The sequence below is a fragment of the Elgaria multicarinata genome, chromosome 2 (assembly GCF_023053635.1).
Source record: "Elgaria multicarinata webbii isolate HBS135686 ecotype San Diego chromosome 2, rElgMul1.1.pri, whole genome shotgun sequence".
NCBI classification, from domain to species: Eukaryota; Metazoa; Chordata; class Lepidosauria; order Squamata; family Anguidae; genus Elgaria; species Elgaria multicarinata.
Window position 1 is genome coordinate 47,874,240 of NC_086172.1, and position 13,584 is coordinate 47,887,823.

Consider the following 13,584-nt stretch of genomic DNA (forward strand, 5'->3'; position numbering starts at 1 on the left):
TGCTATGCCCACCAGTAGGGTAGGGGGAAGAAGTAGGGAAGGCAAAACCTCCAACCTGCCAAGTAGTTAATGGCACTGTCAGAATTGCCTGTGGCAACCACCAGTTTTAATCAATAAGCAAAGATGGCCAGATATATGGCTGCAGGTGTGAATTCACATGATCTGGAGGGACACAGGTTGCCCACCTATGTGGGGTTCTCCTTTAAGAATAACAGCATCCACCTAGAAGTTTCTAGCAGAACATATTTGGAAGAGATATGCCTATCCTCAAGATTTCCAAGTAAGGTTGCAAGATTTTGACTCTTAAATGGTCTACAGGAGCAAAAAAGACAGCCCATGCTGCTGCACCACCACTGCCTTTCACTGGGGTACAAACATTGGTTGGATCCAGAGTTCCCTGAGAGGAAATCTGTTCACACGATATGCCATTGGAGTAATGGGGAATGCAATTTTTGTTGATCCCTCCTTCACCCCACAGCCTCTTTAAGAAGTGCACTAAAGGATTGAGAGATTACCTGGAGGGCCGGAAGGGGGAATTGGCAAAAATTGCCTCTGAACGGAAGGAGCCCATCCGTTTGTGGAATGGACCCTCTAGAATTTGCACAATATATAAGATGTGTCCATAATGTAAGAAGTGGTCCCTATTATTTCCCACTGATGTGAATTCTATGCAGAGGCTGTGAATTAGCTGCAGGCCATTGGTATCTGATGTGTTTCTTGATGCTAAATGTACTGCCTACATCACACATAAAATACGAAGAATTAAAAGGATCTCGTAGGGCAGTGTCTATTTAACATAAGCTTTACCCTCAATACGATTCCCATTCTGTCGTGTAAAACGTCCCTTATGAATTAAGCACTCTTCCCTAGGCATAACTCTGATGCACGTAGTCCCCCAGGAACCATTAAGCAGTCTTCTCTTGGTGCAGCTCTGATGTACTTGGTTAGCAGCCTGGCTCTAATCAGCCCTCCAGTTCCAAAGAATTCAAAAGGGCGACGTCCATCCACTCAGGCTTATTAGCTTGAAGAAGTAAGACCTATTAATGGTGATGAATCAGCCTAGCCCTGCTGCAGGGTTCAAAATATTTTATAACTGAATGGGTATTTATAGGAAAATCAAGGATTTCTGTAAGAGCTGTTTAACACATAACGAAGCCCTGCTGGCTGCTGAAAATGCCAGTACTTGTGCCATGAAATTAAATGCTTGCATTCCAGTTACACCACATGTCTTTTGCAAAAAGAAGTGCTGTCATACTTTGTTCTCTGCATTGTTTTGGCCAGCTTTGCTTTCCCTTATATTCCCTAGTACATGACTCCACTCTCTTGCGTATTCCAACGAAGTCGGTGACAATACTCTGATCACTAGTGTAACTCTATTAAGGACAATAGGGCTGAGATGCTTAATAGGGTTGATTAATCACCACCTGAGTTTGTCGTGATCCCAGGTGTTCGGTGAAAGCCATTTTTTGTTGCTGTCTATAACAAACAAATGCAAACTTTGTCCTGGCAGTTAATTATTTATTGCTATTCAATCCAGTAGGGAACAGAATTTGCAAAGAAGAATGCCTAAAACATCAGAATGGAGAAATGATTTTATAAGCAGAGATTTTAAAAGCTGTATCCTATTACAATTAGGCGGTGGAACTACAACAGGATAAACTAAAGGTGGTGATGCCATTTAGGTTACAGGAAGTGATGGGTTCCTGATCTACCAATTATTAATGGGAAATTAATAAATATGTTCGCAATTAAAGGGCCCCAAATCCGCCAATCTTCATATGCAGTAATAGGAATGTCAATTGCACAAGACAGGGCTTGCATACCTTTAATAGTTCTATGGAAGTTTTATTTATTTATTATTTATTTAAAGCATTTTTATAGCACCGCCTCACCATTTCTGGCATCGAGGCGCTTTACAATAACATATAAGACAATTCCATTAAAACCCTCACCCTCAAACCATTAAAAGCCCTCAACCCCAATTTAAACCACCCCCTCCCCAGACTCTTGTGAAAATAAAAACGCCTTACAAAGGCTTTTGAAGCAATTGAAAGTGGGAGCCTGTCGAATCTCCAGTGGCACATTGTTCCATAACCGGGGGCCAGCCACTGAAAAAGCCCTGGCCCCCACACATTCCAATTTGTAGCGGGGGACCATCAGGGCACCCTGCTCCTGAGAGCGAGTATGCCAATGGTGAGACACATGAGAAAGGAGAGTGCTCAGGTATCCAGGACCCAAGCAATGCAGGGCTTTATACATGGTCAACAAGACCTTGTAGCGCACCCTAGCAGCCACCAGCAGCCAATGGAGCTCTTGAAGCACCAAAGTGATAGAAGACCACTTTGGGAGCCCCTTGACCAACCTGGCTGCTGCATTTTGTACAGCCTGTAGGCGTTGGATTTGCTTCAAGGGAAGCCCTGTATAAAACAGGTTGCAGTAGTCCAGTCTGGAAAGAACCAGGGCCTGGACTGCAGTGGTAAGATCAGCCTCTGACAGAAAGGGGTGAACTTGGCAGAGCACATGTAGTTGATAAAAGCAACTCCGAACCATGGCCCCCACCTGTGATGACATAGTTAGGGACTGGTCAAGAATAACACCCAGGTCCCGCGCCTCAGTCACAATCCTTGGTCGGATTCCTGAAATAGGCAGATCTACAAGCTCCTGCCTCAAATCTGCCAGCCACTGACCTCGGCCAATCACCATCAGCTCAGTCTTCTCCGGGTTAAGCTTTAGTTTACTCCTAGACATGCAGTTACAGATCTCAGCCAGGCACCAAGACAGAGTAGCAACTGCCTCGCTGAGGTCAGACCCCACCGAGGTGTAAAGCTGGGTATCATCAACATACATATGGTACCTCAGCCCATGGGCTCTAATTAACTCTGCCAGTGGCCTCACATATACATTGAACATGAAAGGTGAGAGGATGGAACCCTTTTATGCCAGTACCATATTGCCTTTATACAAATCTATGGTGCGACCAAACTTAGAATACTGTGTACAGTATTCTGTGTATAGTTCTGGTCACCATACCTAAAAAAAAGATATTAGAGAGCTGGAAAAATTGCATAAAAGGGCAACTAAAACAATCAAGGGGCTGGAGCTTCTCCCCTGTGACAGGAAGTTACAACAGCTGGGGTTGCTTAGTTTGGCAAAAAGGAGGCGAAGGGAACACATGATAAAGGTGTACAAAATTATGCATGATGTGGAGAGGGAAACATTTTTCTCCCTCTCCCATAATACTAGAACCCAGGGTCATCCCATGAAGCTGATTGGTGGGAGATTCAGGACAGATAAAAAGAAGTACTTCTTCACACAGCGCATCGTTAAATTATGGAATTCACTACCACAAGATGTCATGATGGCCACCAATTTGGATGGCTTTAAAAGAGGGTTGGATAAATTCCTGGAGGAGAAGGCTATCAATGGTTACTAGCCCTGATGGCTATGTGCTACCTCTAGTATCTGAGGCAATAAGCCTATATGCACCAGTTGCTGGAGAAGATGGGTAGGAGGGTGCTGTTGCACTATGTCCTGCTTTGTTGGCCCTAGTTGATAGCTGGTTGGCCATTGTGCAAACAGAGTGCTGGGCTAGATGGACCCTCGGTCTGATCCAGCATCAGGGCACTTCTTATGTTCTTAAGAAAGAATTATGGAAGTGCAGCTTGTTATATAGTCTATAGTTACATAGCTAAACCAGATGAAATTCCATCTTTTACACAACTACTGAAGACACAGGAAATTCTTTGCACCTGGGGGATCTACACTACTGCTTTAAAGCGCTTTAAAGTGCTTTATAACAGTTTTGACAACTGTTGGGGCCCAGGACACACTGCATATACAGGTTTCAAAACGTTTTCAAAGTGCTTTAAAAGCAGTAGTGTAGATCCCTCTCTGGTTAACCTAATTGCATACATACTGCACCAGGGACTGTCTGCCCATCACTTAACCATATTTGGCATGGTCAGCTTTGACTGCAATGTCCGCTGTCAGAGTTGCCAGTCAAAGTTTGCCATTCCTGCAGCAGGAATAAGTTAACAGTCTCCTCCCCATGCAGCAACCTTTTCATACATGCGGATGACATCCCAACAAGTTGATCACACCTGGAAGCTTATTTGCATCACCCTTGCTGGATCAAATCGATTACTTTTAACTATTACAATTGTAAACCTAAGAGCAGCAAAAAAAAAAGTCACTAGTTTCAAAAACAGATTCATATAAATAATTCTAGGATCGAAATACCATCTGTTTATAAGAATTAAAGTATATATAGATTTACAAATGCTGCCCCAACCCCCAAAATCTGGAAATTGCACCCACCTTAATGTCCATGTCATAGAAACAGCAAACACATTAACATAAGAAGAGAGCCATGCTGGTTAAGACCCTCAGTGGCCAACCCGATGCCTATGGGAAGCCCAAACAGGACACGAATGCAATAGCACCACCACCACCCCGCTCATGTACCTCAGCAACTGTATATAGGTATGTTGCCTCTGTTACAAGAGGGACTATATTGCCATCATGCCCAGACCTACCCATCATGAATCTGTGTAATCTTTTAAAGACATCCAAGTTGACAGCCATCACTACATCGTGTGTTAGCCAGTTCCTTAGTTTATGCAGTTTCATTTTCAATTCCTTTCCTAAGGATCTCCATCATGGAATTTACCTTTTCACACCAACCGCACACTGGGTCAACATTTAAATTGAGCTCTCCAACTCAAAGTCAAAATCCCTCTCCTAGTAAGTTACTTACTGCCAGCTCAGAACCCATCGATATGTAAAGTTAGGATTTATTGCCCTAATGTGCATCATTATGTATGTGCTTAAATTTATCTGCATTTGCCATTTTAAAGCCTTTAGGAGCACTTTGCAATCACTTTTTGTTTCAACTGCTCTAGACAATGTGCTGTTACGACCTAACATAGGCACCTCACCCCCATAACTCCAGATCATTTGTGAGCAAATTAAAAAACACAAGTCCCTTTGGGACCCCGTTTACATCTCTCCATTGTGAGCACTGACCATTTATTTCTACTCTTTGCTTTCTGTTCTGTAAGAGGACCGCTTATCCCAACTGCTAAATTTGCTCAGGAGTCTTTGGTGAGGGATTTTGTCGAAACCTTTTGAAAGTCCTACTAAACAATGTCTTCTGGATTACCCCTAGACACGTTTGCCGACACACTGAGAATTTTAAAAGGTTAGTGAGACAGGACTTACCTTTGCAGAAAGATTCACATCTTGTGCTGGCTTACAGCTGAGCCTCCATGCACTCATATATTTTTCCTCAGTCTTTCTGCCTCAATCCTATTCTTCTTGTTCTTCTCTAAAGAGGTTTCTACACTGCTCATATGCCCCACATAGGCAAGTAGAGTAGTCATGTGCCAACAGGTAGCTTTTCCTCCCCCACCTAGAATACCCTGAGCATCACCAATGCTCATGCAGCAGATGAAGAGAATGGATTTAACATTGACCTTTAAAACTTTGCAACACAATGAATTTTCACCAAACCATAAAGCAGGAGTGGAGAATCTATGGCTATCTAGACGTTGGATTAAAACTCCCATCATCCCTGACCATTGAATATGCTAGCTGGGGCTGATGGGGTTTGAAGACAAACTCATAAAAAACAAGACCCTTTAATTATTCACTTTTGAGAATCTAAATTAATGAGAGTTAAGTGCCAAGTGCATAGAACCCAGGTTGTGAACAGATAAAAACTACTTCAAAGCAACATTTTGAGGTCCTTCATCTTAACCATTTTATTCTTCTGCAACATACCCAACTTTTATGCCTACCTGGTAGATTTTCTGTGCCAAATTTCAGGGAAATCATCCTGATTTTATAATAGGATTTTCAATCACTGATGGTAAAATCCAGTTCGATGACTCTACTTAAATTAGATACTTCCAAAGCTGTATAATTGAGAAGGTATGATGTTTCTCCAAGTTTTGTCAGGGCTCATGATAGTATGGAAGGGCTAATTTGTCCATTGCACCCCATCTCCTCTGCAAATTTAGGAACTACCCAATTTCAGATATCCTAGAGGTATGCCCACTTTAATCACCTTTGGAAGAATTTGCTCTTTTATATTTGGGATTTTAAGGAATTACAGACTGCTTTTCCATGAATGCTCAAAATTGTTCAGTGTTTTTTTTTTTTTATAGAAACACCTCCAGACAAGCAGGGAATTTGGGGGAAGTGCAGTATTTTTCTTTCTTACATAAGTGAGTAAAGCCCAGTTCTGGAGTCATTTGCACTGTAAGCACTTCCCTGTAACAATTCTCTCTACTTACAGGCTAATCTGTAAGGAGGGTGGATCAGGCTAGCGAAATCTTTCAATATCTTCTAATTCCAATTACATACTTTCCAGCATTAGTGTAGACCACAGGCTAGCTCCAAAACAACACACAAGACATGCAGTGTTGCAAAAGTACTTGTGATTTGCTTGCATATAGCCCATCAAGACCTAGAACTCTCTTAGAATGTTTTATATTTTCAGTGATAGGCACCTTGGTTGGCTTATCATTTGCGATCCTATTATTACATGGGACATGTCAGCATTTATTTAACTCCCTTAGGTGACATCAGTTCTCATGCCATGTACAAGGAATGCAGATTTGTATATAGATCCTCCCTCTTAATCATAAAAGCAGTATCACATGTGAGAAACAGGAGAAAGCGAAAACCATGTCTATGGGAAAAACACAGCATTGTGAGAAGTGCATGCTCATTTTTCACAACCTAGGCACACACAACACCTACATCTGTAGTATGAAATGGTAGAGAGGACAAGAGGGCTGTATTATTATTTTCTCCTGAGTTGTAGATTCATAATTAAGTATCCTCAGCGCTATCCCCCACCCCTCCATATCACCTAACACACTGCACTATTGCATTATAATGAAGTCAAGATTTCTAAAGAGATCTGGTAGAACCTATAGATTTACTACAGTGCTGGAGAACTATCATCTAAGATTTACACAGGCTTGGTATGAAAGAATATAAAGCGAGCTCCAAGTTTATTTCCAAACAATTGCCTGGGATGGCACTGAAAATAGTTACTACAAGAGCATTTGTACAGTTAGAACAGTATCCAGTTATTTCATAAGGTACGAAAATCTCTACATAGCAGATCGCAATAATCTATAGCTATTACTTGACAATTGTGAACAGCAAAATATGCATACGAATAGTGTCAGTGATTTCAGAACTTCAATTTGAAACTGCCAATATGAGTTACAGGGACCGAAAGATAATGCAAGACAATTTTTTATAAAAGAATCCAATATACTAGTGTAATGATATGGATAGATGCAGAAAAACATAAATAACTGAAATGTTATATGCGTACATTACTAGTTCCAGACTAAAAACCATCTTCCTTAGTACAACTATTTTTTTACTACAATAGTCAGAGAAATTGACCCTTTTCAAAGTTTTTGTTGTGAAAGGGTGAACTATGATTTGTATCCTTGGCAGCTAAGTAATGCATTCTTCCGTTACAAAGTGGGTCAGAGCATGCAGCTTTGAATCATGCTATTAAATATATTAAAAAATGCCAACCAGCGGAGCTCTGCGCTACAAATGGACCCATTGGCTATTTTAATTGTGTTAGGCTAGAACACAGAGGGCACCCAGTTCTGCCTTCTGAAGAGACTGCGTAGTGCCTTGCACAGCACAGATGAACAGGGTAGTCTTGCACACCGGGTAGTCAAACAGCCAAATCCTGTCCTTATTCTACCCACCTCACCACAAGGGCAGCAGTACCAACACAGCTCATTAAGGTTGGGCTATTAGTTTTACCCACAAGGTATATTTAGGTGCACTGCAGAGAAGCAAACACATTAACAAATTCATCGATTAAAAGGTCTGCAAAGCATAGGAGTAATCAAACTAGAAAACCAAGAAGCTGTAGGACTGGACATGGTTGGTTCATTCTACAGGCTATCCTAACTTGAAGTTTTATCCACAAATCCTGAGGAGGTGCAAGATTAGGGCTGAACAGCAGAAGAGGAACATTTGCAGAGTAGTAGCCACCAGAAAAAAAAGAGAGCTGTGCTGGCGCCATAAAGCTGGCATGGTTGAAATGGTCACAACCATGTGAGGAGCTGCTACACATGAGCACGTTCCCACACAGTCCGTGACTATTTTCTGGCAGCAGCAACAGTGCAAGTGTAATGTTGAGCGCTGTCTCTAAATCAATCAAGTCAGGCATTTGTTTACTGATTTGTTCAACTACTGTTGGAATTTTAGGTGAGAAGAACAAAAGGCCAGTTAGGAGCTTTTTTTTTCTTTTACACATCCAGCAAAGGAGTATCTAAAATTAAGCTTAAAGGGAAAAATGGGTGCTCTACAGAGGCACATGAATTCCTCCGAGGATTACATCTTCAAGAGGAAAAAAAAATAGCCAGCAAAATGTGTTCAACTACCATTAAATATAATCTTCACTATGAACATGTTCTACTACTCTACATTCAAATAAATCTACTGAACATCCAGAAGAAGAAATATCCAAATGCTTGTTTTAAGTTTGTACTTGATGGAATCTGAATTGCCGTCCCCACCCCCCACCCCCTGGCATTTAGTTTTTCACAGGCATGCAGCACATGAAACAGCTGATGTCATAGAACACTAGAATGCCCATTGCGACCAATCTTTATTGCAATTTAAACCAATAGGTACTGGGCCAGAGCACTTTAAAGATAAACTGAACCCTGTTTATAACCATTACATGAAATGTGATTGTTTCCTCTTATCAATCCTGAGAGCATAACCCCAAAATATAAAAAGTCTACCATCCATATGCATAAAGAATGGCACACTTCTAAGAATTACTGGAAAATGTGAACACTTGTTTATTGTCAAACTACACACTAAAAGTCAAAGATATTTATACAGAAATGATGCATTAGCAGGCAGAAATGTGGAAAAAAAATCAATGGCAGCCTTGCTTTCACAGCATTTTCAGTTAGTTTTCTCAAAGTAGTTGAAATTATACATGTGAGTTTTCTTCCACAATTGGCACTCAGATAGCCATGGTGCACTGCAAGAACTGAAAAACAAAAGCAAGTTTAATATGAACTGTCAGTAATTAGAAATAGTCATTAAATGGACAAATGCATGGGCACAGTGCAGTTTGGGATTTGTTCCCTAGCATGCACACCTTATAAGTGAAAGACACTGGGATGGATCCAGGTATTTCGTGAATGGACTTACACTCACAAAATATTCCCACCGATGGAAAGGGGGAAGACGTGACTTCTACCAAGTCAGCCTACAGCCCCTCAACACTTCCCAAAAATCTGCTCTGGGGGATTGGGGGACCTTCTGGAACAGTGTGGGCAGCCACACCAGACAGTTTAGGGGGCATCGGTGAAAACTGCGCACCCTCTTCCATCATCAATAGCCTCCACAGGATCAAAGGCACTTCTGCAAAGGGAAGGAGCCTTCCCATTCATGGAAGTGTAATGTGCTTCTAAGCCTACATAAAAAGGGCAAAATATGACAAAAAAAACCCTTAAAAAAACTACCAAAGAAGCATATCTCAACATAGATTTGCCAAGAACGACATGCCAGCTACAGCAAAACAAAGTAGAGATAAATTATCATAATCCTACAGTCCTTTCAGTATTAACACACATACAATTCTTCATCTTTATTTGAACAAACAGTACTAATAAAACAGACAGGCAAAACGCGATAATAAAAACAATCTGGCCCTAAAACTCTGAGAAAGCAAAGAGTTATACATCTGTTTAGACACATCAGCAGTCTGTTCCTTGTACAAGGACAGTTCTGCAGGATGAAAGCTACACACAGTGGTAGGATATCACCATTACAGCTTGCCTTGCTACTATTCAGAAGACAGAAACAAAGAATTTAACATGCTGTTCAAGGAAATACATTACACTCCAATAGATTGACTCTATTCCTCTGAGTAGTTTTTATAGAATAGCTCCCCCCCCAAAAAAAAAAATCAAAAATAACTTTGTATTAACGGCCTTCTGTTTTCCTAAATGAGACACAAGTTATGCATGCCCCAAATTTGAGCAACAGTACAAAATGCTCCAAGGACCAATGTTTGCCTAGCACATGGACTCAAAGAAACCGTGGCCCGTAACATGTGTAGTTACTGTTTAAAAATCATTAGAAATGCATCTTGGTTTTGCAAATTGTTTTCTAGAAAGATTTCTTATAGAAATTATTTGAATCGTATACTACTGGCATTTACACAACTGGTTTCCATAGGCTGAATATTCTGGGTTAAAATGTACACAAACTGGCAAATCAAAACCTGAAGCATAACAGTTCAACAGAACTAAGGAGACTGGGAGAAAGCTACAATCTGAAAACTAGGGCAACCTATTTAGTACACAGGCTCCTATGTTTGAGATTATGGGCAATGTCTAATGCTGCTGTTGCGTTTCCACTGGTTCTGTTGCACCAGCAGGAGCCACTGCTAGTGAAACAGAAATCTAGAGCAACCCCAAAATGGGAGTGGAAATGCTCATTTCTGCAACAGGACACTCCTATCCGCAGTTAGGACGAGAACATCACCAATTCAAGGAAGTTTCTCTGGCAACCGACGGATACCTTAATTAAACAAAGCAGTATCCAGCATCCAATTGAAGAGAAATAATTTCCTACCCTGCAAGTGCTCAGTTCCCTATGGATTCCAAAGTGAAAATATATGTATATTTATCTTCACATCTATGGTGCAGTTAGAAAGCAACTGTCTATTAAAGATTTACTATTGCTTGTTAAATATAGCTACTGCACGTTAAACTTTATTACAGCTTTATTACAAATTTAAAATTAGCTGCTTCTTAAAAACTGTACACTTGCAATTGTATTCTCAAATCAACAACCACTTTGTTAAAAATTGTAACTGCATCCTCTGAAAGCTATTACATTTGCATTCTATCAAACCAATTGCTTGTTAAAAAAAATCTATACCCACAAACTGCATCCTCTGAAAGTGATTATATTTGCATCCTTCAGCTGCTTATTAGGTCCTTTTTTTGCTATCAGTTTTACTGTGAGAGTCTCTCTGTTCTAGACACTAACATTTTTGGCTCATTTCCACTTGCTTTATGAAGCGCTAGCTTCCCATCATGCTAGCTGTGGGTCCACTGGTGCATAGGCAGCATTAGACACTGCCCTTTGAATGAAGCTGCAACACTACTTGGGACAGGTGATTTCCAAAGGAAGATTTTTAAAAATATTGTAGCCACATAATGGAAGGCAGAGATTACCAGCAAGAATTTAAAATATATGCCTCTCATTAGAATAGTTTCTATTGAGTAACCAATCAGCAGTTTCATTACTTACATCATCATATACAAGATTCACAATGCCCTGTTGCATGCTGTCTCTTCTCCTGAAGAAGTCTTCAAAAAGAAAATTTTGGTACATAGTAAAAATCCTGATACACAATCCTGAACTTGTTCAGATATTCTTAAGCCCCAATGCAAGTAGATTTAATACCCAACTAGGCACAAGGCTATATCCTTATAAAAACATTTGTCCTTTGAATTACCAATACTCCTATATCAACAAATTCCTTTAATTGTTGCAGAAATTGGACAAGTTAGTCAGCAAACAATCCTAATCAGCCACAGTTTCAAGTTTACCATGCAAATAACTATATTAGGAGTATTTTGTCACATTACCGCATTTACATTTGGAAATTAAATATTTTTGAAGTCATTCTCATCACATCAACATCAGGATTTATAATCCTACACTTTAAGCAGAGAAAAGTTTGAATAACAGTGTATGAAGTTCTTGGGATGGATCCAGAGAAGACTGAGCAAAATCCTCCTCGAGCACAATCACCCCATGCAATGGGGCTTTTCTGGCTCCTCCCCACACTATAGTGCTCTGCACCCACCCCATACAATTCCTGAGAGCAAAGGACCCTCTGGAACAGCATGTGAGGGGGGCACAAGCAGTTCAGCAGAATGCGGGAAATCAGGGGAATTCGGAAGGGTTGCCTTACACAATCAGAACTGCATTTCCACTCATGGAAAACGTCTCTGTATCCAAGCCATTAAACTAAGTTTCACTTCAAACTCACAAGTTTCATTACAAGTGTTGTCAGAATGTTTTACTGGTATTGGGTACAGAATTCTTAAGAAAAACGACTAACGTAATGTCTTACCCGTCAAAGCCCGAAGCTTCACACAGCAAGCCACATAGTCATCAAAAAAAATTCTGCCATTCTTGCTGTAACGTTTTACGATCGCAATTAGTGTCTGTGGGCTTAGCCTATAACCTAGACAAGATAATGGAGGAAGAGAAAAAAAGCATGTTTGTAAGCTTACCTTCAGAGCAGAAGGCTTAAGAGAACCTTTTGGATATTGTTAGTATTGATAAAAACAGATTCCAGAAGTCACAACCCATTTAGAGGCAGCTAAAACTCAAGGGAGTAGAACGGTTGTATGAGAATAAGGCACCTGTCATGTGAGAATCTTTCCTTCTGGGTACAGTATTGCTATTTCGGGCAATTATAGAATACCAAGGTATCTCGTAGCAAGTTAGAAAAGGATTAAGAGACTGCCCATTCTTTCCCCATTGTAGATCCCCCCTTCATTTGCTTCAGTCATGCACCTCTGAGCGCCTCAATCTTGCAATGAATGCAATGAATAACAATTTGTTTTAAACATCTTTATGTATTAAGATACTTTAGTGAAGAGCATCTTTTATTCTGCACGGATGGTAGAACATGTTTAAAATTAGGGGTGTGCTCTGCTCCGTTATGGATCTCCGGAGCGGGCCGATCTGGACCTACAAAGCCCGGTTCCGGAGTGGATTGGGGAGGTCTGGATCGGCTCAAAGCAGTTCGGAACAGTCCGAAGCAAGGTAAGTGGGAAAAGGGGGCTTACCTGGCGGCAGCGCAGTCTGTGCAGTGACGAAGCCAGGTAAGGGGGGAGGGAGGGCTTACCTGGCTCTGTCGTGGTCTGGGCGGCAGCTTCAATTGCAGCCCAGGCCTCAGGCTGGAAACAGGCAGCCTGTTTCTGGCCTGAGCCGCAGTTGAAGCCGCCGCCCAGACTACAACCGAGCCAGGTAAGGGGAGAGGGGGGCTTACCTCGCTCCCTCATGGTCTGGGCGGCGGCTTCAACTGCTGTCCAGGCCTCAGTTGAAGCCGCTGCCCGGACCACGACGGATGACGGAGTCAGGTAAGTGGGTGGGTGGCTTTCCTGGCTCCGCCGCAGTCCATGCGGCGGCGGGCAGCAGAGCCAGGTAAGGGGGACTTATTCGGCCCCCATTTTGTCCCCCCTTCCCCACTTACCTGCCTCCGCCGCGGAGGAAAGTAAGTGAGGAAGGGGGGCAAAATGGGGGCTGAATATCGTTATGGACCTCCGGATCTCGCTCCGGAGCGGATCGGGGGAGGTTTGGAACGACCCGAACCGGTTCAGGCCCAATCCGGAAGGTCTGGATTGGGTTCCGAAGTGGTTCAGGTAGGGGGTGCACAGCCCTATTTAAAATGCTTTTAAAAGTCAGATTCATGTAACATGTCTTGCAGTACTACCTCTGTAATTTAGTCCTGAACATACAACATTGGTCTTCCACAGGCTG

At 41.7% G+C, this 13,584-nt stretch overlaps 1 protein-coding gene across 2 annotated transcripts in view; it reads right to left on the minus strand.

The window, feature by feature from the left end:
• Positions 1–6,995: 6,995 nt before the first annotated feature.
• The window catches only part of GCA (grancalcin), a 216,414-nt gene continuing 209,825 nt past the window's right edge, over positions 6,996–13,584 (minus strand). For both annotated transcript variants that reach the window (XM_063116488.1, XM_063116486.1), the window contains 3 exons: positions 12,167–12,280; positions 11,335–11,393; positions 6,996–9,055 (listed from right to left, as the gene is read on the minus strand). In XM_063116488.1, the coding sequence (XP_062972558.1) occupies positions 9,029–9,055; positions 11,335–11,393; positions 12,167–12,280 (200 nt within the window). In that variant the 3' untranslated portion in view covers positions 6,996–9,028. The remainder of the gene's footprint in view (positions 9,056–11,334; positions 11,394–12,166; positions 12,281–13,584) is intronic.